This window comes from Podarcis pityusensis (genome assembly GCF_964106645.2).
Source record: "Podarcis pityusensis genome assembly, chromosome: 15".
Lineage (NCBI taxonomy): Eukaryota > Metazoa > Chordata > Lepidosauria > Squamata > Lacertidae > Podarcis > Podarcis pityusensis.
The window spans coordinates 19,195,103-19,219,010 of record NC_138040.1 but is presented as its reverse complement, the minus strand read 5'-3'; the positions used below and the strand labels follow the sequence as shown (position 1 = coordinate 19,219,010).

At 45.9% G+C, this 23,908-nt stretch overlaps 1 protein-coding gene across 9 annotated transcripts in view; it reads right to left on the bottom strand.

Annotated features, from left to right (window-relative positions):
- The window catches only part of NTM (neurotrimin), a 796,613-nt gene that overhangs the window by 308,817 nt on the left and 463,888 nt on the right, over positions 1-23,908 (bottom strand). For all 9 annotated transcript variants that reach the window (XM_080983640.1, XM_080983641.1, XM_080983642.1 and 6 more), the window contains exon 2: positions 13,413-13,497. In XM_080983640.1, the coding sequence (XP_080839766.1) occupies positions 13,413-13,497 (85 nt within the window). The remainder of the gene's footprint in view (positions 1-13,412; positions 13,498-23,908) is intronic.

Below are 23,908 nucleotides of genomic sequence, written 5' to 3'. Positions count from 1 at the left end.
CTCCCCGGACTCATTTGAAATGAGGGCCTCAAAGTGAATTAGTGGTGGATTTATTCCGTAGCATCCACACAGCATTCTGTTTGATGAGTTCTTCTGCAGTGCTTCCCGGATGATTACAGTGGTGCCTCGCAAGACGAAAAGAATCCGTTCTGGGAGTCTCTTCGTCTAGCGGTTTTTTCGTCTTGCGAAGCAAGCCCATTGACAGATTAGCGGATTAGCGCTATTAGCGCTATTAGCGGCTATTAGCGGCTTTTAGCGGCTTTTAGCGGCTTTTAGCAGCTTATCAGCTTATCGGATAAGCAGATAAGCGGCTTAGCGACTTAGAAAAAGAGGGGGGAAAGGAAAAAAAACCCCAGGAACTCGCAAGACATTTTCGTCTTGCGAAGCAAGCCCATAGCAGATTCGTTTTGCAAGGCACCTCCAAAACGGAAAACTCTTTCGTCTAGCGAGTTTTCCGTCTTGCGAGGCATTCGTCTTGCGGGGCACCACTGTATATATTTAGCTATTTGTGTGCTTATGTATTTCATGACATTTATATATTGCTTGAATGTAAAAAAAAGCAAAACAAAAAACAAAACCCATACAGTGGTACCTCAGATTAAGAAGTTAATTTGTTCCAGAGGTCCGTTCTTAACCTGAAACTGTTCTTAACCTGAAGCACCACTTTAGCTAATGGGGCCTGCCGCGCCGCTGCCACGCAATTTCTGTTCTCATCCTGAAGCAAAGTTCTTAACCCGAGGTACTATTTCTGGGTTAGCGGAGTCTGTAACCTGAAGCGTATGTAACCTGAGGTACCACTGTACCTTAACACAGTTTACGAAAAGAAAGAAACAATGAAATTATTAGCAAAACAAAAAACAAAAACACTTGAAGACATTCCAAAATAAATAAATAAACCAGCAATAAACTAAAAACTTATCAGCATTCTAGATATCTGAGTAGGCTTGCCTAAACACAAATGTTTTTAGCAGGGCAGCCTGCCTGATATCAACCGGCAGGTAGTTCTCAACTGTACTGTACGTGTCACCACACTAAAAGATTGCTTTCTTATACATGCGGAATGCCCTTCCTACCATATTTATTTTTTTAGGGGGGTGAATTTGCCACACTCCTCCTCCCCTGGAAGAAGAGGTATCTCCCTCAGAGGAGGATATTATGCCCTGATGGGCGATTTCACCCAGTGGGGAGAGGTGGTGATTTAAGCTTGCTTTGCCCCACATTCTTCTGAAGTGTAGATACCACCACACTAAAAGACTGTTTTACTATACATGCAGAATGGATATTATGTGACACCTGTAATGGTGCCAGCTCTGAGTTATTGTCATCTGGAGGGGCAACTCTTGCACTAGAGAGCAACAAAGCTGGACAACAAGATACACACCCTGGGACATTTGTGGTATGAAAAATTGCAGGACTCCAATAGGATTGGATGCGAAGTCCAACCTGTAACTTTTGCAGGCACAAACAGTACTGAAAGTGGGGTTGCGTATAACTGCCCCAATACCACTGTGAGCACAAGCCATTGTGAATGTGCAACTAAATGGAAGCCTGGGTGAATGGAAAGAAGCCAGACACTTTTCTGTTCAGATTGCAGATTCAACAGGCACAAATTATTGCTCCACCTACTGCGTCCATTGACTCATAAACCAGCAACTCAAAAGCATGTACACCAAGTCAGACAGGTAGCAAAGGGTCACACACAGGGTCCAAAACTAAATTAAGAGTTATCCTTGCCCCATATACACCAAAAGCAGGACCAGCAAGATCAGTATGTAGAGTATCCCTCCCCTTCTCTGTGTGTGTTTGTCCCTTTTGGAATGTTTCCTTAGGGTTCTTTTTTGGTGGGGGCACTTTTGCAAACTTCAGGGTTTCCTCCCAAGTAAGTTGACGCATCCCTCTTCTTCATAGGTGGTGCCATTTTGCCTACATAAACACAGGCACTCCGAGAATGAGTTTGCTATATTGGTATATATGATGGGCAGCTGCCAACAGGGTGTAACTCTATTCCCGAATCTCACTGGCAATTGATCTTCATGCACGAGCAATTAAAATGCCAGCCAGTTCAGTTTAATAGTGGATGGGTCAATAAAGACTCAGCTGGGATTGTATCCTCTTGCACATATCAAGGCACATCACAAACCAAGTGGTGCTGCAATGCTGCCAAATATCAAGCAGACCAGTCAACACAGAAGTTGAGCTAAAAAAAAAAGCCTTAGACAAACCTTTCCAAATCTCCAGCCTCTACAACAGCTGCATAGAAAGGTGCCTCATTTCAAACGCATTCAGACGTGAGGAATTCTATGTTAGTGTTACTGATTATAATGCTACACGTCTGTCCTGTTTTCTGATGTTCTTTTCATGCTGCAGTACCTGTTGCAATATGGAACTGTGGCTTTTTGACTGATATACCAACACATCACACTAATTTTCATTCAGACCAGTGGACATGGTGTGACACAGCAATAAATGTCACCGCTATCTCCCAACCCTTTCTGCGCCTGCCTGCTTCTGTTTCCCTCACGATTTGAGGATACCACGCCAATTTTTTACTCTCACGATTTTCAGTATTGATGGGTTGCAAAGTGATTCTTTCTGGAACCAATCAAAACAGAAGTGAACACTTCCACTGGATTTCCAGAAGTGGCTTTTGCATCACATGGAAGCTCAAATATGATACGGAAATTCACAGTTAGGGAAACGGAATAAATTAATGTGAGAATGCAGCCTAAGCCACCTTTAGAACTCTCCCTCCACCTCACCATTAGTCAGAATTTCCAAGGCTGCCAAATCAAGAGGCTACGACTTTGGGGTCAGGAGAAGAGGTCAATAACCAGCACTCCTAATACATCTCAACGGCAGCATTCTCCAAGGTGACATCCCACATATAACTCCCATCAACATCAGCCTGCTTTGCAATGGGGACATAGAGGAGGTTGGAAGGCAGGATTCCTAGGTTAGGATTTAAAGGCCCAATCTTTAATATACTCAAGATTAAGCTTTGAAAGCCCAATACTACTCTGTCCTTGTGCAACTGACCAGGCTGTTATGCACACAGTCTAATCTGTCCCCCACCCCAGCAAATAAAATTCTCTTTGATTGATTGATTGATTGATTGATTGCATTTTTCTCCAATATGCTCAAGGTGGCATACATGGTTTTCCCTCCCTCATTCACCCCTGCATCAACAACCCTGTGAGGTCGGTTAGGCTGAGATAATAATGTGCTTCCATTGGCCACAAAGTCTCTGGTTAGACTGCTGCCTAAGGTCTCCGTTGATTAGGCGATCACCAACATGCTGCTAGTTTGCAGACACAGCTCTGCATTTGCAACATGCTGGTGATCACATAATAATACTGGCCTTCCTTACAGGGTGGCTGTACAAATTTCTGAGAAGACAGATGCTCCGTAGTATTGTAAAGGTATTTTGCATTTAAGTAACAATCACAGCCATGGTGCCACTTTGGCCAGCTGGCCTGCCAGTTCTTTCAGCTTTGAAAAAGGTAGAGTTTGTGCAGCTGGGTCACAGCCCTGCCTATGATGAGAATCTCTGGCCTGGGCATGATGTTCACTGGGTAGCCTTGGACCAATCCCCTCATCTCAGTCTAGGCTACCTCCCAGGATTGTTGAGAAGACAAGGAGGGCAATCTGTATTTATTTAATTATTGCATTTGTATCTCACCTTTCCTGCAAGGAGCTCAAGGTGGCACATATACATCTCTTCCTCTCAATTTTATCCTTACAACCCCCCCCCCCCAGTGAAATAGGTCAGGCTGAGAGTGAATGACTCATCCAAGAACACCCAGTGAGCTTCATGGCCGAGTGGGGATTTGAACCCTGGCCTCCGAGGTCCTAGTCCGACACTAACTGCTGCACTATCACTGGTTCTCATAAATAACAATGCCAATTGCCTCCTTGTTTGGCAGGGAGAGAAGATGAGGGGAATTGCATCCATTCCCTGCTACACCAGCTCCTAAACCTATATTGGTAGTGCACACAAAATAAGGTAGGTGGTGGGAGTTGGGCCTCCGAGGAAGAAGGTAGGCTGGGACTGGGAGAGCTGACGCTTCAGGAATTTGGCTCCCTAACCACGTGGGGCTTTAAATCACCTTTATCTAGGCTCAGGCACAGGCAAGTGTGTTTTTCTGAAGACTGAAGCAACCACAAAACATTCTGGCAGCTGGGTTTGGCACCAATTGAAGCTTCCAAGGCATCTCATGTATAATGTGTAACAGTAATCCAAGTGGGATGTTGCCAAGGGCTACAACCATTTCACTGATAGACAATTTCTAGGGAGAAGATTGTCTACAGGGTGACAACCCCTAAGCCACTTCAAGTTGTCATGAGACAACCACATGCATGGACCTGGGATTCAGGCCATGTTTGTACCATCCATTTAGTGTTATGATGCCCCTTGCAACACCCATGGTGTCCCCCAAAGAACTCTCAGAGTTTGTTCTCCTATTCTCCTCACAGAGCTATTATTTCCAGAGTGGTTTAACTGTCCATTCTCCTTCACAAGAACTCTGAGAAGCACAGCTCTGTCAGTGGAAGAGGGGCTCCTCACAGCTATCAGCACCCTTAACAACTCCCAGTTGTCTTTGGGGGAAGCCTAGTGGTACCTTAGCTCTTTAAATGTATTGTGTGAACGTGGACTGAGGCACACATTGACTGGGCTCACATCCACACCACCCATTCAAAGCACACGGCTTCCAGCCAAAGAATCCTTGAGACTGTAGTTTGCTAGGGGGTGCTGGGAACTGTAGCTCTGTTGCAGTTAGCTATTGTTCCCTGGATTCTTTTGGGGGGGAGTGGTGGCAAAGTGGTATAAATGTGTTTTAAATGTTGGGTGTGAAGGTGGCCTGTTTGCAGCATGCCACAGAGGACAAATTTTGCTTCCAGCATATTTCCAGTGGCGCGCAAGCCCCCTGACTCCTGTACGTGGTCTTGTGTGCACATGGGCAGTCTCTCATCAGAAAGCAAAGAACTCATCCACCGCGAGAAATGCCAGGCCTTTTCAAAATGCCGTAATCCCCAGGAAAGTTAAAGAGGGGGGAGAGGAGTGGGAGGGAAGCAGGTCAGAGTGATATTTTTATAGTCCAGAGCTCTGAAATAAATAATTTCAGAGGATGAAAAATATCAGGCACTGAACTTTACGAACATCAAAATGAGATGAATATTTCATAGGAGCCGCGAGCCACGAGCCTGAACCCTGGAAAGGAACATGAATACAGATCCGATAACAAGGATTCTGATGGTTGGACAAGAACACAGGGAATAAGTCAGGGCAGGGAAGGAAATGGGAATGCAGGAGTGAAAGGTAGGAAGAAACTAATCAGGAGATGTCCCCAAAGGGCTGCCTCATATTAGCAAATTATTCTGTGTTCGACCATATCCTATCCAGGCTAACACAGCAGCAGGGCCCCATCTGCACTATGCATTTAAAGCACTGCCGTGCCACTTGGAGCAGGCATGGCTTCCCCCAAGGAATCGTGGGAACTGTAGTTTGTCAAGGGCGCTGTTCTACTGTTGTGTTTTATCACCCTGATATTTGCACTTCTGGGGGGTGGGCATGGGTGGGAACGTGGTAGCTGTTATCTTCTTTTGCTGTATTCTTACCTGAAAGAAATAAAAACCATTTTATTATAAAAAGGGCATGTTGAGAGTTGTTAGGAGACCTCTAGTCTTCTCAGAGGGCAAGAATTCCCAGAGTGGTTTAACAGTCCATCCCTCCTCCTAGGGAACTCTGGGAACTGTAGCTGTGTAAGGGGAATGAGGTCTCCTGACAACTCTCAACACCTGTAACAAACTAGTTCCCAGGATTCCTTGGGGTAGCCAAGCTACAGCTCCTAGGATGCTTCAGGGGTAAGCCATGACTGTTCAAGCATATAGTGCAAATGGGCCCCAAGTCTCCAGTGGACTTCAGGAAACAGCCTTACACTGAGGCAGATGTTAACTTTTGAACACAAAGGGTGATACTTCCAGAATTCCTGGAGGTCAACTTTCCAAGATCCATCTCTGAAACATAGGAAGCTCAGAGCTGCCTCGTGCTGCCTCAGATCATTGGTCCACCTACCTAAGTGTTGTCTACAAGAGTGATGGCTCTCTGATATCTCAGAAAAGATTCCTGACTTCCCCAGCTGTACTTGGAGATACCAGGGACTGGACCTGCAACCCTTTATATGCAAAGGAGGTGTTCTGCCCTGAATGACAGCCTTTCTCAGAAGGCAAAGGGATGACTCCCAGTTTATAGGACTATGGCCACCATTACTACACGGGGATGTATGGCATGTTAGGGGAAGAGGAGTACTTCTGGTGTGTCACACGTCCTTCTGAGGTAGTTTGTCTACCTTTGACACCCATCCTGCACTCAGTTCTCACCATACCCTGGGAATGGCTCACTGATGCAGCCCTCCTAGCTGCTTCCTTGATAAAGGGGAGGAGCTATGTGTGACAGCAGAATGCATATCTGCTTCTTGCACAGTGCATTGTGCATTCTGTGCTATGAATGCAGTAAAACCATGCACACATATGATATTTTGGTGCACAGGCATGAATGGCGTACAATATGACATCTCATGTCTGTGCACCAACCACAAAAATGGCTCAGTTAAATTCTCCCCCCTAGCCCTGCCTGGCTTTTCATTCTCCAATTCTGGCAACAGGTGAGATATATAGAATTTTGGCCAGACAATATTACAACTGACTGAAACTATTCCTGGGACCTCAAAAGTAATGCACACTCCTGTGTGATATCTTTGTTCTTAAGGGAAACTGGCTGGTATAATAGAACTGCAGGGTTGGGAGAGATGTCAAGATTCTTGATCATCTTGGGCGCCCTCCTCTGCACACATTCCAGCTTGTCAATATCTTTCTTAAACTATGGTGCCCAGAAATGGAACAGAAGACTCCAGGTGGGGTCAGACCAAGGCCAAATGGAGACTTGTGGTCCTGCTAGGTACTAGGCAAACTTTGGAGGATTAAAACACAACTTGGTTATTCTGTGTGCACAGTAACCACAGTAAATCCAAGGTAGATGAAATGTCTTAAAGAGTCTTTTAAATTAAAAAAAAAAAGCTATTTACAATCAGTTTTGAATCAGAAGTGAGTTTTGCCATTCTTACTCAACTGCATAATTAAATGATTTGGGGGAGGGGCAAGACATAAAATACTCCCTGATTGAAGTATTTATATAAATAATAATGATAATAATAATAATAATAATAATAATAATAATAATAATTAATAATAATATTGCTCTGTGCCAGGTACCCTCAAACTTATCCCTCCAGATGTTTTGGGACTACAACTCCCACCATCCCTAGCTAACAGGACCAGTGGTCAGGGATGATGGGAGTTGTAGTCCCAAAACAACTGGTGGGCCAAGTTTGGGGGTGCCTGCTCTATGCCTCCTAAGAGGTCTCCTGGTGAGGCTGTTTTGCATGTTTGTTCATTCTACCCTGTCATTTCCACAAAGAAATTTGTTCCAGAGAAAGAAACTTACAGTAAAAGGAAATTTGAGAAATACACCCATGAGAACACAGCAGGTATGGCTGTGCTCTAGTTGTCCCTATTTACCAGGGACAGGTCCTGAGATGAGTCTATAGGGTACTCCCTTACCCATCAAAAAGAAAGAGAGCAGAATCCTGGAATTGTAGAGCTGGAAGGTACCCTGAGGGCCATCTAGTCCAACCCCCTGAAATACAGGAATCTCAACTAAAGTATCCATGACAGATAGTCATCCAACCTCTACTCAAAAACTTCCAATGAAGGAGAGCCCATCACCTTCTGAGGTAGCCTTACTGAAATCAAGATACACTATGTCCACAGCATTCCCCTGATCCACCAACTGGTAACCCTATCAAAAAAAGAAATGAGATTCGTCTGGCTTGACTTGTTTTTGAGCACAGCTTTCAGCAGTGGATAAAGGAGTCCAGGCAATGGTGTGGAAAAACAGAGATGTCTTTCAGCAGGGAAACATTTACTTACTCATAGAAAATCAGGAAAGGCTGCAACATTTGAGACTTTCTTTTTTTTATTTTAGTTTGGAGAAAAGGCAAGTAACAGGAGAGATGGTGAAAGGGTGTACAATTATGAATGGTATGGAAAAAGTGGATTGAAAAGAGCTTTGCCCCCTGAATCATAATATTAGAACTCTTGGGCATCCAAAAAAGCTGAATGTTGGAAGATTCAGGGGGATAAAAAAAAAAAAGCACTTCTTCACACAGCACATGGTTAAGCAATAGCTCCCACAAGAGGCAGTGGGGCCTACTAACTTGGATCGCTTGAAAAGAGGATTGATCAAACTCGTGGAGCTCTGATTTGGAATATATTCTTCTAAGAGTATTACACAAATTCATGGAGTATTAAGTCTAGTAAAGGCTACTTGCCATGATGGCTATACTCTGCCTCCACTGTTAGAGTGGAGGGTATGGTGGGTTGCAGTAGATAGTATTGAAGGGTATTCTTTATTGGAGAGTATTCCATACCAGTTGCTGGGAGTCACAAGTGGGGAGAGCACTGTTGCTTGCAGGTTTATTTATTTACTCATTTTATATCCCACCTTCACCCCAGTGTACAACCCAAGGAAGCTCAAAACAGATACAACTATAAAAGCACACAATAAATGTAAATATTTTTCAAAGCAAGTAACCCTATTAAAATAGCACTGAAAACACTAAAGACCATTTAAAAGGGCACAAACAAACACAAAGTATAACATCCACCCACAAAATACCCTGCCGCAACAGCCAGTTAGTGGCCAATGTCTATTGGAACAAAAAAGTCTTTACCTGCTGGAGAAAGGAAAGCAGAGAGGGGTCCAGGCTGACTTCCTGTGGAAGGGAGGTCCACAATCTGAGAGCAGTCACTGAGAATGCCCTGTCCTCTCTTGTGTCCCCACCAAATGTGCCTGCGAAGGTGGTAGGACCCAAAGAAAGGCCTCTCCAGAAGACCTGAAAACCCAAGCAGGCTCATATGTGGAGAAAATTGTGCTTCAGATAGCTTGGACACAAGCTATGTTTGGATATGCAGGCCATAACTTTACACTTTGAATTGTGCCCAGAAACAGACCAGTAGCCAGAGGGGCTGTAGTCACAAGAAGTTCTCCCTGTAACTGGCTCCAGTAAGCAATCTGGCTGCAGCAACTTGGACCTGCTGAAGTTTCCAAACACTTTCCAATGACAGTCCCACATAGAGCATGTTACAGTAATCCAAACAGGGTGTACAACCAAGGCATGTCACTCCATGGCTGGATCAGACACCTCCAAGAATTTGCACAGCTAGTGCCCTTGCTTCAAATGTGCAAGCACACTCGTGGCCACTGCCAAAACCTGGGCATCTAGACTCAAGACTGAACCCAGGAGTACATCCAACTTGCAAACGTGAGTTTTCAGTGGAGTGCAACTCTATTCAGCACAGGCTGAATCCCTGCTTCCCTTATCTGCCTTTCAACTGACCATACTGGTGACACTGAACTCCAAAACTCTTGACAACATCTCCTAACTGATTCAGGTAAATGTTAAATAGAATTAAAATTGTTAGGGGGTGCAAAATTTCAACATCCAGCACTGTCTCAATGTAGCTGTGCACTTCCATCACTCTGTTGAAAACGGCTTCTCCATGAGAACCAGGAAGTGATCTATCCAGACAATGGAACAACTATTCTTTTCTTATCTCCATGACTGTGATCTCCTGCATAACACGGACACTGTTAGGCAGTTGGATGCACATGCATATTCCGTCTAAGTCCTTCTCACTTATCCACCTGCCTCCGCATGGTCCCGGGCACTGGCAACTCACGCTACATCACTGCCATAGGCCAATAGCATCAGTTCAGCTATGGTGAGAACAAGATGCTAGACTAGATGGGTCTTTGGTCTGGTCCGGCAGAACTGTTCCTATGTTCTTAAAGGCTTCTAACCCATCTTTCAAGGCACATCGCCTTCTCAGGGCAACTTACATAAAGTTTTAGAACAACAAAAACAGTTATAATTTAACCATTAATTGGAAAAAAAATTAAAATCAGCGGCAGCTAAAATTCTTCAAGCGTAGCAAAATAATTAATCATAGCAGGCTGGAATAAAAATGTCTCCAGAGTTTTCTTAAAAACCACCAGCCATATAGACATAGTTAATTTATGTATATATCACATTTAACAGAAATGCCTCCGTGCTCAACAGCGGTTCACATACAAAACAGCTCCAATTCAGTAGTACATGAAATAACAATAGATTCAGGTAGGTAGCTGTGTTGGTCTGACCCAGTTGAAATAAAAATAAAAATAAATAACAAATTGTCCAGTAGCACCTTATAGACCAAGTAAGTTTGTTCTGGTATAAGTTTTTGTGTGCATACACACTTCTTCAGATACACTGAAGCAGATGTCACCAGACCCTTATATATAGTGGGAGGGTGGGGTGGGGTATTTCTCAGAAGGGTGGTAGGAGATGGGTGATTGGCTCAATGGGTATTTCAAACCTGTTGACGACTGTTAACGATTGTTAACAACTGCAATTAGTCCTGCAGGAAAAAGCAAGGGATAATGTGCACATGACCAAAAATAGCTTTAGCATGTGTAATGAAACAAGAAATAACAATGTAGAACAAAAAATAACAATGTAGAACAAAAAGAGGAACAACACTGCAACATACTACTAAAAATAATAAATTGCAATTATCATTATATTTAACAAACATCACAATTTAAGTGGTAACCAAGTTGACCAAATAGCTGCAATGATACCCAATAAGCCTGAAAGCTGATGATATTGATACTTAGCAAAAACAATAACATATCTTTTATGCCTCAACCCAAAAGTGCTCTTAAGGTTCTTCTGGAAGCAGATTCCTTATGAAAAGCTTGAGGGTGGAACAAGGGAGATGGAAATAAACACAAACTGGGTGGCAAGCAGAAGTCACACCCACACCATATTTTTAAAGCACATTTAAAGCATGTGGCTTCCCCTAGTGAATTCTGGGAACTTTACGCCTCACAGAGGTACCATTCTCAGCAAACATAACATACTAGAGTTCCCAGGATTCTTTGGGGCAAAGCCCTGTGATTTAAATGTATGGTGCAGATGTGACCAGAGTTTCTCTCCCCTGGGGATGTATTTGGTTGGGGATGGAGTTCCAAAAGGGCAGGGCCACCACTGAAAAGGCCCTGTCCTTGTTACATGCCATCTAACCCCTATCCAGATGCTGATCTCAAAGCACAGAAAGGGCCATCTGGATGCCAGTGGTCTTTCAGCTAACCCAGTCCCAAGCTCCTTAGGGCATTAAAAGCTAAAACAAGCATCTTGAATTGGACATGGAGACAACAGGCAGCCACTGTTACCGGTACAGTGATATGTGTAATGGAATATGGAGGTACAATATCTCCAAGAGTTTTAGTAACCACATTCTGTATCAACTGCAGTTTCCAACTAATCTTCAGGAATCGCCACCTGTTGAACACACTGCAGCCATCTAACCAGGACTTAACCAAAGAACATGTCACTGACGTTTCCTTATTTATTACATATTTATCCCACCCTTCCTCTAGGGAAATGTGTCCTCTCCTCTCCACATTCTTCTGCACAACAACCCTGCAAAGTAGATGAGTTTTGAGACTCAGCAGGGATTTGAACACAGGTTTTCCCAATACTAGTCAATATATCACACTAGCTTTCACTCTCTCTGTGTGTGTATATGTGTGTGTGTGTGTGTGTGTGTGTGTGTGTTTTGACTCTTTAACATTGACTTCTGCAGCCCATTTGCTTGATTCAAAGTTGAGAGAACTACAAATGTGCACCTAACCAGGGTCTGGTTTTCCCCTCAGAGCTCTGATTTGCCATTGGTTGACTGGGACCCACCAGCAGGACACCACAGCCTTGTGATCTCACCTTCATAAGGCTGATTACTTTGCTACATTTCTCCATGATAGCCACATTCTGACCCCTGGTGCTTCCCAGCATATGTCTTCTTGCATAAATTCCACCTGGGATCATATGCCTGGGATAAGTCAATGAGCCATCACACTCAACCACCAGACCAAAATAAGGAGAGGATAGTGAGCTTGCAACCAAGGAAAGGGAAAGGGGGGGGGGGATATATAACACTGACGACGCAGTTAGATAGAGTGCAACTGCTGTGCCTCTTCTCACCCACCCCAGTCCTGCTGCCAGCAATATTTTAATATTGCCCCACAGTTGATGTGGGGGGAGCCCAAGAAGCTGCAGTCCATTGTTCCATCTATTTCAGTATCTTTCCAGCATTGCAATGAAGTTGTGATTCTTGGTAAGAAACCGACAGAGTTTTCAACACCCTCATTACCCTAACAACCCCTCCCTCCCCTACACACACACACACAGAGAGAGAGAGAGAGAGAAAGCTGTGAGAGTTGAAGTAGCATGATGTGGGTTTGGTAGTGTGGGAATAGAGTTCCTTCCATATGTGCTATTGTGGAGCAATATTCTCAATTCGTGCATCAAGCTCCTCCACCTTCCGCTGTATAAGCACATCACACTGTCGACTCCACTCGGTTCACGAGAAGGAAAATGACACCAGATCTCAAAAGGGTTCAAAGCTGCAACATGGCTGTTCCTTCCTAACCTCTCTCCAAAGTGTTATTCCTCTCCATTATTGGAAAATATCACCCCTCCCATCTCCCCATCCCATCCCATTTCATCACAAGAGTATTGTGGCATCACCACCAAGGGCTAAGCAGAGACCAGTAAGCTGCATAAGCAATAACTTTTTTATTTTGGTTTTCAAAAAGCATTGTTATGAGACAGGCACAAACTCTTGCAAAACCAGATTAGGTTTTGGTGCACTGATCAGACTAAGCTGCCCCACTAACACACATGCGACCCACCATCATTCACCCCCCCAACCCCCCTCAAATAACAGCAGGGGGAGACCAAGCATAGCTGTGTGTCCCAACAGCCTTTAAAACATCACCACCTTTTAAGAAATTTCTTCGAGGCAAGGAGGGGCGACACACACACACTGGAAAGCTAGCCTGCCAGAGTGGCAAAGAGGCAAAAAACACAGAAACAGGGGGCATGTTTCTTTACAGCCATGAAACAGACTATCCATCCTATTTCTCCTAGAAAGAGCTTCCCCCTGCCAGCCACACCTCCTTCCTTCTATAGTGTAACCCTCTCAATGTGCAGCGTGCCAGACATTTCTCCAGCCTCATCCACACCCACAGCTGCACACCAGTTCTCTTGATGCACAGAGCTGTCAGAGCCAGGAGCTGAAACCAAAGTGCGCCCTAAAATCCCATGCATCCTGGTGCGTCCACCAAGCCTCCTAGAATCTCAGCCAACACCCGAGCGTAAAACCTATAGCACATAAGCCGCTGACCACCTATCATCATCAGCTCTGTCCCGGAGTAAAAAAAAGAAGAAAAAAAGAGTCTCTGCTCCTACCTGAGGGTGGCGCTCTCCCCTTGCCGGACGGTCACGTTGTCCATCGCCTTGGGGAAGGTGGTATCTCCGCTGCGCACTGGCACTCCTGCGGGCACAAGGAAGAGGAGCCTGAGAGACAGGACGACCAGGCACCGCCAGGGCAGGACTAAGCACCCACCGACCCCCATCCTGGGCTTTCCTCAAGGCAAAGATATATATATATTTATTAAAACAACCAGAGAGATGGATGGAGATTGGTTTGACAGGGACACCTCGCGGTGCCAAGTGTGGGCACAGAAGGGGAGGAGAGAAAGTGACGATGAGGAGGGAGAGGGCGGCGGAGCCTTTAGAAATCCAGTTTTTGGGTTTGTAGCTTTAGAAATCCGAGCCTCCCGAAAGGCATCCAGCGGAGTCCCAGGGAGGAAGAAGAAGTGCCCCCCCAAGGTGGCCAAGTTGCTGCGCGCCTCACAAACCAGAGCTTCCGATCAAGAGTTCGTGCATCTCACTTTGCTGGAGGAGGTGCGCTGCGCTCCGGCGCGGTAGGGCACAGCCGGCACTCCGCAGCCGCGCAAGGCGACGCGCTCCAGAGCGGCCCCTCCGGCCGGAGTTCCAAAAATTAAAACTCCCCGCAGAAGAACTCGGGGAATGGGTGGGGCGAAGAGGGGGGGGAAGCACCCCCGGAGTAATCTCAGAGGGAGAAGCGACAGGCCTCCCGCTCCAAAAGCTCCGACGGTGCCACAAGGCAGGATACAAGGGAAGGTCCGGCCGGCTGCCGCTGCTGCCCGGCGCTGCGGCTCGTGGTCGGGAGCGGATAGGAGCCTCTTCCCGGCTCAGCTGTGCTCCTCGCCGCCGCTCAGCGAAGGGAGGCTGCGAGGAAAGACATGGCAAAGCTGGCGGTGCCGGCTGTTGCTGCTGCTGCTGTTGCTGCCTGGACCAGGGCTAGGTTCAGCATCCCGGATGCGCTCTGCCTCCTGGCTGGGCGCATCTCCTCCTCTGCCGAATCGCAGCCTCTCGCGCCGGCTCTCCGGAGCACACACACGCATCGGCTTGCAGGGGTTGTCATGGCAGCAACTCCATCATCGCTGACCAGCACTTGGGCTCCGCGGCACAGGCAGCGCCGCTCAGGAGCGCAGACTTAGCACATTAATCTCAGCCAAGGACACCGGGGATGGGGGGGACTCCCTCGCGGCGCCGGCGAGTGCACCTTGGGACGCAGGAGAAGGGGGGGCTTCTTAACCCTTGCGGGCCCGCTCCCAAACAACTACCTCGCCGTGTGTGTGTGTGTGTGTGTGTGTGTGTGGTATTTGAGTCCTGCATTTCTCTTTATAAGCGGCCGCGGAGCTGTTGGCACTGCGACCTACTATCCTGAAGTCGGACGGGGGTGAGGGTGAGTGAGTCCAGAGCGTGGCATCCAGCCAACTTGATGGATTTTTATTTGAACCCTGGGCTTTCCTCCCTGTCCGCCTCCATCCGCTCTGGAAGTGGATAATGCAGGGTGAGGATGGAGTGGCGCAGAGACTAAAGTGCAGGAAGAGTGAGGTAGGAATCCCATTTGGATGATAAACCTGCTGGAGGCAAGCCACTCTTTTTCTCAGGCCTCAGTTTGCCCAGCCTGAAGTATGGGAATAATGATGGCTAGTTATTCTAATAGTTGTTTTGCATATGATGATGTTTTATATCACACCCTGTGTTTCTCTACTGAAGAATAGCTGTCTAAAAGTCTTGAATAATAATAGTAATAGTAATAATAATTCTACCTTACAGGGCTACCCTATTCCTGTAACTTTTTAAAAACCCCTTTAATGTTTAAGTTTTCATTGTTGCATCCTGAACTGGGACCTGATGGTGAAGGATGGGTAATAAAGCAAATAAATATGTAAATTAATAATATGAAAATTACTGTTAATAGGAAAATGCCCAGAGCACTCAAAGAATCGCTAGATACATTATGAGCATGATGGAAAGAAACACAGCTGAAACTGCCAGGCATTTTCTGTTCCATGCTAGATGCCTTGAAAAAGGTGTTGACACTACACACCTTGCTTTTTGCTACTACCCTCCAGCTGGGAAATTTATTTACTACATTGTATGGTCAGCCAACCACATATGTTCTCTGGGCATACCAGTGAAAAGAACAAAACTGCAATATTAAAAGTACAATGCAGAAGCAGCATGGAAAACTTTTCGCTCTCCCTCAGATATACAACAAAATACAAACCATAGAATCATGGAATTCTAGAGTTGGAAGGCACCCTGAGGATCATCTAGTCCAACCCCCAGCAATGCACCTGGCCCATACAGGGATCAAACCCAAGACCTTGACATTGTCAGCATCATGCTCTAACCAACTGAGAGGTCCAGTTAAAAGAAAAGACAAAAGGGTTAGGACATGTTCATCTAGTGCAAAAAGATTATATGGATTGTGTCTCCTAGGCTGCTTTGAGGAGGCTGTTCCATGACATAGATGCCACCATTGGGGTACCCCACCTACAAATATGTTTTTTTTTAAACAGAGGTAGGACAACCATCTTGCCAGGAATTCCTTGGGCGTGACTCCTATATAGCTTGATGACCCTCCTCGTCCCTCACAGCTCTACATGATCTCTTCCAATTCTAACAATTCAATAATTCTATATTGCAGCTAGTTCACAGTTAGCAACAAGTATGGGCAGACACAGCCCACATTGTTCAGACCACCTTGCCAGCAGATGATGATAGGCATCCCCTCCCCCCGCATTGCTATTCTGCCCACTTTACAGAGTGAGAAACTGAGGCATGATTCACAGCTAAGAAAGTCACTGGCTGCTGGAAGTCAACTCTTCTACAACAAGACCTGGGTGCGATCATTTCCAGCACTGAGTGCTTCCAGATGACCTGTTTACTGACCACTCATCTCGATATGTTTGCAGGAAGTTAGACAGAGTCAGCTGAGCATTCACTCTTATTTGTGCAGAGGTTAGACAATGTTGCATGGATCAAGTATGATCTTTCCAGTGCATTTTCCCACCTCTTTCCTCATCACAAAAAGTCTGATTTGGGGGAGTGGAGGGGAATCGGTGTCATTGTACAAGAGCCCTGAATCAACCTTAATTGTTCAACCCAAAATTTCCACTTTGTGATTGAATCTCACCTGAAAATAGCAACAGCCAATGAGTGTTTCGTTTCCCTCTTCCTAGTCCGCCTGCCGCCAAAGGCAGCCAGCTCAGTTAGAAGCTTTCCTATCTTACAACTCAACAGCATCCCATTTGTCTATAAGTAGCACACTCTTACACTCTCTGCTTCTTTGCTAACTGAATTATTATTTCTATATATAATCGCCTGCTGGTAGGAAGTGCAAGACATAAACAGTCCCAGGGGATTTGAGTCCTTTATCTTGAGGAGAGAGCAGCAAAGGCAAGCTTCAGGAGTCAGCAGCCCCCTTTACTTACCCTTCCCTTGGCCCGGCCGCCAGAGCCATACATTTCACTCGTCTTTGGCAGCCTTTCCAGGTGCCACAAAATCAATCTAAGATGCTTTTCTCTCTCATACTAAATGCTCAGTCATTTGGCTCAGATCAGGATCAGCTCCCCCATGAGTTCATCTAGGCTTCAGGCCACAAGCACACCACACATTTAAATCACTGTGATGGTTACAATTCCTGAGGACTGTAGTTTGTTAAAGGGGCTGAGAGCTGTTAGGAGACCTCCTGTTCCCCTCCCAGAGCTACAAATCCTAGGGTTGTTTAACAATCCACACCCCCTCTCATGAAACTCTGGGAATTGTAGTTCTGGGGTAGATTCCAATCTCCACTCAGCCCTGAAGCTGGCTGGGTGGGTGACTGGCTTGGGCTAGTGGCAGTCTCTCATCCTTACCTACCTCACAGGGTTGTTGTGAAGATAAAACAGGGGAGGGGAGAACCATGCATAACCACTTAGAGCTCCTTGCATGAAAAGGTGTTATAATAAATAAAATTAAAGAAGAGGAAATGCACCAGCAACCCAACATAAATTTTCATAAAATTTGCATATGTCGATCTATATATATATACCGTAGATGCATTTCAAAAAATATAAATATAAATGCAATACATGTCACCAAAGTTGGGATCACTGTGACCAGGTGACCTCTGTGCTTGCATAATCTACTCTCGAGGTGCCACTCATGGGAAGCTTCAAGAGCCCTGTTCCCTCCCTACTTAGGGTTCTTTGGGTGGTATCCAACTAATGTGTTTCAGTGCAAGGATTCCCACTGTTGCAATTAGGCTCCAGCCCTTTCCCTCCTCCTATGCACTCCCCATGCCCTCCTCAAATCTGCTCTGGAGGGTTTGGGGGGAAACCCCAAAACAGATATGGGGTTGGGGCAGAGGCAGAAATACCGTACTTGCACTGATGGAAAGCTTGCTTAGCACTACCATGGATGTAACCTATTATCTTTAACCTGAGCATATAGTCATTCTAGGCTGCGGAGAACGGCAAAGTTTACAGAATTCTAAAAAAAGGAAACTGTGTGTGTGTGTGTGTGTGTGTGTGTGTAGAAAACATTAAGGAAGCAATTCCCTTGATGAAAAAACACACAGAGAAGATAGACCCATGAGGAATGACCACAGGATGCAATGGAGTATCCTGGGGAGAGGATCCAGGTGCAGCTTGTCTAAAGTGGCATGATGTTCCCAACACTGGCCATCCACAAGAACAGCCTGCTGGATCAGGCCAATGGCCCATCTACTCACAGAATCACAGAATTGTAGAGTTGGACAGACCACAATGCAGGAATCTTTTGCCCAACATGGGGCTCAACCCCATGACCCTGAGATTGAGAGTTTGATGCTCTCCCAGCTGAGCTACCCAGCATCCTTTTCTCACAATGGCCAACCAGATGCCCATAGGAAATCAGCAAGTCGAACCTGAGCACAAGAGCAACTCTCCCCTTCTCCACTTTCCAGCAAGTGGTATTCACTGCCCCCAACCATAGAGAGAGAACATAGATATCCCGGTGAGATTCTCCTCAGAAGCTTACAGGCAGGGCAAGAAGGCAAGGTTCCTTGACATCTTGTATGCACAGCGACACTGCCCCTGAACATGGAGGTTCAATTTAGCTGATAGCCACTGTAAAGTATTCCTCAATTCTCTCAACGTGTGAAAGGATTGAGGTAGGAATGATAGCTGTTCACATTGTTGACAGCAGGCAAGGGGTACCTTTCTCAGCCTGAGGGCCACATTCTCTTGTAGGCAACATTCTGAGGGCCAAAGAAAAATGGTGGGCAGGACCAGACACGAAAGTGGGTGGGGCGCTGAATGAATGTTTTACAGTCTACACATACTCACACACAGAACCATAGGTAGGTGATCTTGCGCCCCTGGCAGAACCATCCAGATTGCGCCCCTAGCCATGGACATGTTAGCTCTTCTTTCCGCCTCTCCTCCAAACCCAACCCCCTCCATCCATTCAATTCACCCTCTATTTAAAACATTTTCTTATGAGGCAATAATTGATATTATTATTTATAGACATATTTATGGACATATTTTTAGTCAATTTTGTGTCCCCTCCTCACTTGCGCCACTGGCGGGGGCTCACCTTGCCACCCCCTAGCTATGGCCCTGCCCACACACCCCTCTCCATCTTCTGTCCAGGCCAGCAAGACAAAGGATCGGAGTTCAAGGACACATTCCAGCCAGACTAAAACCCTTGAGGTGCAAAGCAGGGCCAGGGATGAGTGTAGCCCAGGAAGAATTCTGAGGGCCAGTTAGAGAGGTCTAGAGGGCAGCATTTGCCTGAGGTTCCCACCCTAGGTTTACAGCAAATAAAGGAACCCTACAGGGGGAAACAACAACAACCAAGGTCTTCTTTTGTTTCCTTTGCAGGTTAGTCCCTACCGTAACTCCCAGCCATTTCCATAGCTAAAAGGGAGGCTTTGGAAAATGCACCCACTCCTTTGCACCCGGGAGTCCGCAATTCCACGCACGTCAGGCACCTGCTGGCTATCAGCCATCTCCCACCTTATTAAAAATTGCAACCAACATGAGTTGGATTCCAAACTGGTGACCTAGATGTGAAAGGATCCATAGCCCCATTACTAATCCCCTGAGTCATCCAATACTCGGCAAACTATTATTTAATTCGCTAACTGTGCTATTTAATCTCAAGCATTCTGAGATACGCCAGGCAGAGAAGACACTCTATAAAATAATAAAGCTTTATTATTATTGCTTGTGCTGATGGGTCACAAGAGGAGGGGATTTCTTTCCAAGCCTGTTTATTTCCTCACTTTCCAATCTCTTTTTAAGATTACTGAGTGCGTGGCTTTAGCACTTGTGAAAGAATGTGGATTAAGAGCCTGGGAGAATAAAGCATGGAGAGGTTTTGTTTTGTCTTCTCATGGTCTAGTGGGCGAGGGGGGGGGGAGAGAAGGGGGTTGGGAATCAACGTTGCACAGTCCAGTAGTTCTAAGCAGAGTTGTAAAGCAATCATTCCCATCTGGAAGCAAATATTTCATTCTAAAAGGGGTGCAGAACATTTTGCAGCCTGAGGGGACTGCAATCCTTCTGTGCAGGCTTCTGGGGGCCGCATGCCAGAAGAGGGTAGGGCCAGAGGCTAAAGGGGATGGTGCAATTAATGCAATTTTCTAACTCTGTGCAACAGGCAAGCAAGAAGCATTGCCAGACACATTCCAGCCAGGCAAAAACACTCAGGGAGGGGGTGTGGCTGGGGAGGGAGGTGGTCTGGGCAGAGTCCCAAGGATCAAATGGAAAGATGATTGTTCTCGTTACTATTATTTTATTTATACACCACCCATCTGACCGGGTTGCCCCAGCCACTCTGGGTAGCTTCCAATATTTATAAAAACATAATAAAACATTAAACTTCAAAAACCTTCCCTATGCAGGACTGCCTTCAGGTATCTTCTGAAGGCTTATAGTTACAGTGGTACCTCGGGTAAGAACTTAATTCATTCTGGAGGTCCGTTCTTAACCTGAAACTGTTCTTAACCTAAGGTACCACTTTAGCTAAAGGGGCCTCCCACTGCTGCTGCACCGCCAGAGCATGATTTCTGTTCTCATCCTGAAGCAAAGTTCTTAACCCGACGTACTATTTCTGGGTTAGCAGAGTCCATATCCTGAAGCGTCTATAACCTGAAGTGTCTGTAACCCGAGGTACCACTGTACTTATTTCCTTGGCTCAAGAGTCGCATAATTCCATACCCTCCAACACTTTTCTGATGAAAATAGAGATGTCCTACAGAAAAGCAGTACATTATGGGATCAAATCAGAAACTCGGGCAGCTTCTGTAAATCCAAGACTGTCCCTGGAAAACAGGGACACTTGGAGGGCCTGCGACAGGTTGCAGGACTTTGGAGCAAATGTCAATTTGGAGAATGGGCAAGAAGTCAGAAGCACTAGCTTACTTTATTTTTTAAGTGAATAAATATACATTATAACTCTAAAAATGACCTCCCACCTTGTCAGGCCATTAAATTCACTGTCTAGGCTGCATATGAGCTATAGATTTAAAGCGCATGCCTTCCCACAAACAATGCAGGGAACGGTAGTTATTAAGGGTGCCAATAATTGTTAGTTGACTCTCTTGTAATCCATGGCATGCCCTGCACCTTTGTCAACATCTGATCCATACATTTAAAGAACATGGCTTCCCCCAAATAATCCTGCAAACTCTATTTTGTTAAGGGTGCTGGGATCATAATCCTGCAAGGGATAAACTACAGTTCCCATGATTCTTTGAGGGAAAGTCATATATGCTTTAAATGTATGGTGTGCATGCAGCCTTAAATGACTTAAGTGCATTACTGCAGAGAGGAAAATGTGTGGTCGGAATGCCCCTGTGCTCACAGCAAGGATCGCTATCTAAATCCACCGCCAACCTAACACACACTTTTTATTACTCATTGCTTGCTGAAGAATTTTCTCTGCCAGCTGTTCATTTATTTTGCAATAGCCTGTTCAGCACTGTTTTCTAAACAGTAATCTAGCAGTAGATTCTGAAGTGCAGAAGCTCATCATGACAGCCTCATAGCCATTGTGGAGGAGAATCCATAGTCTCTCTCCCTCTCCCACACATTCACACCCCATCCAAAAATGCAAGCAGCATAGTTATCCCACCTCTTAAGGCCCATTGGTTCCTCATTGGTGACCCCCCCCCACTCCACCCCACCCACCATTCCATGCCTGCCATTAGCTGCCCTGCCTAGTGCCCCCAGTTATCAGGAGCTATCACTGTTTGCATGTATGCATGCATGCACTAAGATGCAATTTGTAGATACACAGGAAGGAGCAGAAACTAGAATTCTTGCTACCTCCCCAAGAAGCAAAATAGGGTCAAAGCGATAGGTAAGGAACTATCCTTGAAATATCAGGATCACTAGAGAGAATGCTTTTTTTTTCAATTGGTGCTTTGGACGGTGAGTTTTCTTTGGTCAACAGAGTTTTGGGACACTTCCAAATGGTTGGATTATAGCCTGGGTTAGTTGTTGGCATCCATCGGTCTTGAGAGACAAAGGAGTGTCTCTCCAGGGGTGAAGTCAAATCACTGCTTAGCAGCACTGAAGTGACCTCTCCAGGGTTTACGTAAGCCTGGGCAGTGTGTATGGAGGTCCTGGGCTGCCCAGACTACAAGACTTCCTTCTCAGCCTTGCTGACGCGGTCCAAAGGAAAGCAGAACAATACATATGGCGCCATCTTGGCAGCAGGAGCTGCCAGGAGGACTTTTATTCTCCTGAAGATGTCTCTCAAGGCAGCAGGTATGGCTTTTTCCTGGGGGATTTACTCCTGAAGCCTTTCTCATGAATGTGCATCACCGCAAGGCAGTGGAGGTTTAAGACCAGAGTTTTCCTTCTCCTAGATGGGCTTCCTTCCCAGGTTGACGAGCCCCATCTGCCCTTCACTTCCCTCTACAACATGTGCAGAAACCACCTTCTTGACATTGGACCCACTATTGGTCTTGTCCGCTCAATCCGCTGGAGTCTTATCTTCACATGCTGGGGAAATCCCTAATCCACCAGGGGTTTGTGACTCATTGACTACCCTCACCTGGTTTATCCAGCCAATAGAAGACATTTCCTGGGGTGCTGCCATTGTCACATGTGGACAGCTTCTAGGAGCCACAGGTGAGAGCTGAGTGCAGGTAGGGACCAAAGGTGGACAAACTACCCCAGAAGGAGCATGACCAGAGACAATCACCTTCTCCTAACACCCCATACTCCCCACCTGGCTTCATAGGACTTCCCCAATAGCCAGAACATTCTCTCCCCCCTAAACTGGAAAAATAAATAGATCCTCATTTTATACTGATTTTGCTTGAGGGGCTCAATACAACTGAAGCTTTGCGTTGTGCAGCCAGGTGTGCAAAGCAGATTTGGGCATGGTGAGCAGGTGTGGGTTGGGAAGAAAGGAAGCATAAGCTGGAATTCAAGCGAAAATGCTGTTGGTGCACTATTATAATTTTCTTATAGAACATTACAAGCTGAAAGGAGGAAAAGGAGGAAGGGGAATTGAAGGACCTGTCTTTCATGTAACTGCTGCCCACTGAGTGGTCTTGACCATTGAACTTTACATCACACTTTCTCGTCACCCCCACCTTGAGGTTTAGAGACTGGAGCATGAATGAACAATTGCCAGAAGGTAAGTCAAGGCAACAGTATCTATGCACAGGTTGTGTTGTGGTGCAGCAGTGGTGGCTTGTGCCCTTTGGAACTGGCAGAGTGTACCTTAGGGAGGCTAACAGTAGGTGAAGCCAAAGGCAATGACACTTTGAACCACATCCAATGACAGGCAGTGTCAACTAATATTAGTTTTGTTCCCATTGTCCTTCCTGTTTAATACTACAAGGGCAACACCAGAGCCTGGAGGAGAAGGAGCAAACTAACAGGTAGTATCACCCCCTGGGGCGGGTTCTAAGTAAGATGGCATGCAGGCAGGGGCTGACCGAGGTTGGTGGGGCAGTGTCCCACTGACCGTAATGGGTCAGTCTCGACAGGAAGGCTTCCGGATGGTGGCTTAATACCATTAAGGGGCATTCAGAGGTGCTGGCATTTTGATGTATACCTATCTAGAAGTGCATATAGAAAGTGCTGACTGATGCCATTTGCTACTACCAGCAAACATTGATTATTCAGCTAAGGCACCCCACTCCCATTCCCCCAGAAGCAGTAAAACAGGGACGAGTCCAGGACTCGAAGCTGATGACATCAGTTCTGAAAGGGGCCACCAGGAGAATTCCCCTGTTTTGTCTGTTGCATCTTTGATTACAGCATTTTAAATGAGAAACCACCTTGAGGGTAATGTATAAAACTTAGTCCTTTTTTTAAACAGACAGACAGACAGTGGATTTGGAAAGCTCTCTGATCTTCGCAAAGCTTGAAACACAGCAAACATTTCCAGCATTTTTCTTCTTCAGCCAGGTGCTAGCTGTTAGCTAGGGATGTCTGTAATAAAGGAAAGGACAGCACCCCCTCTATTGGCCAGAACGCTGCAGTGTGCTCAGTTCAGCAACTAACAATCAGCTACGAGCCCAGACTGTCCAT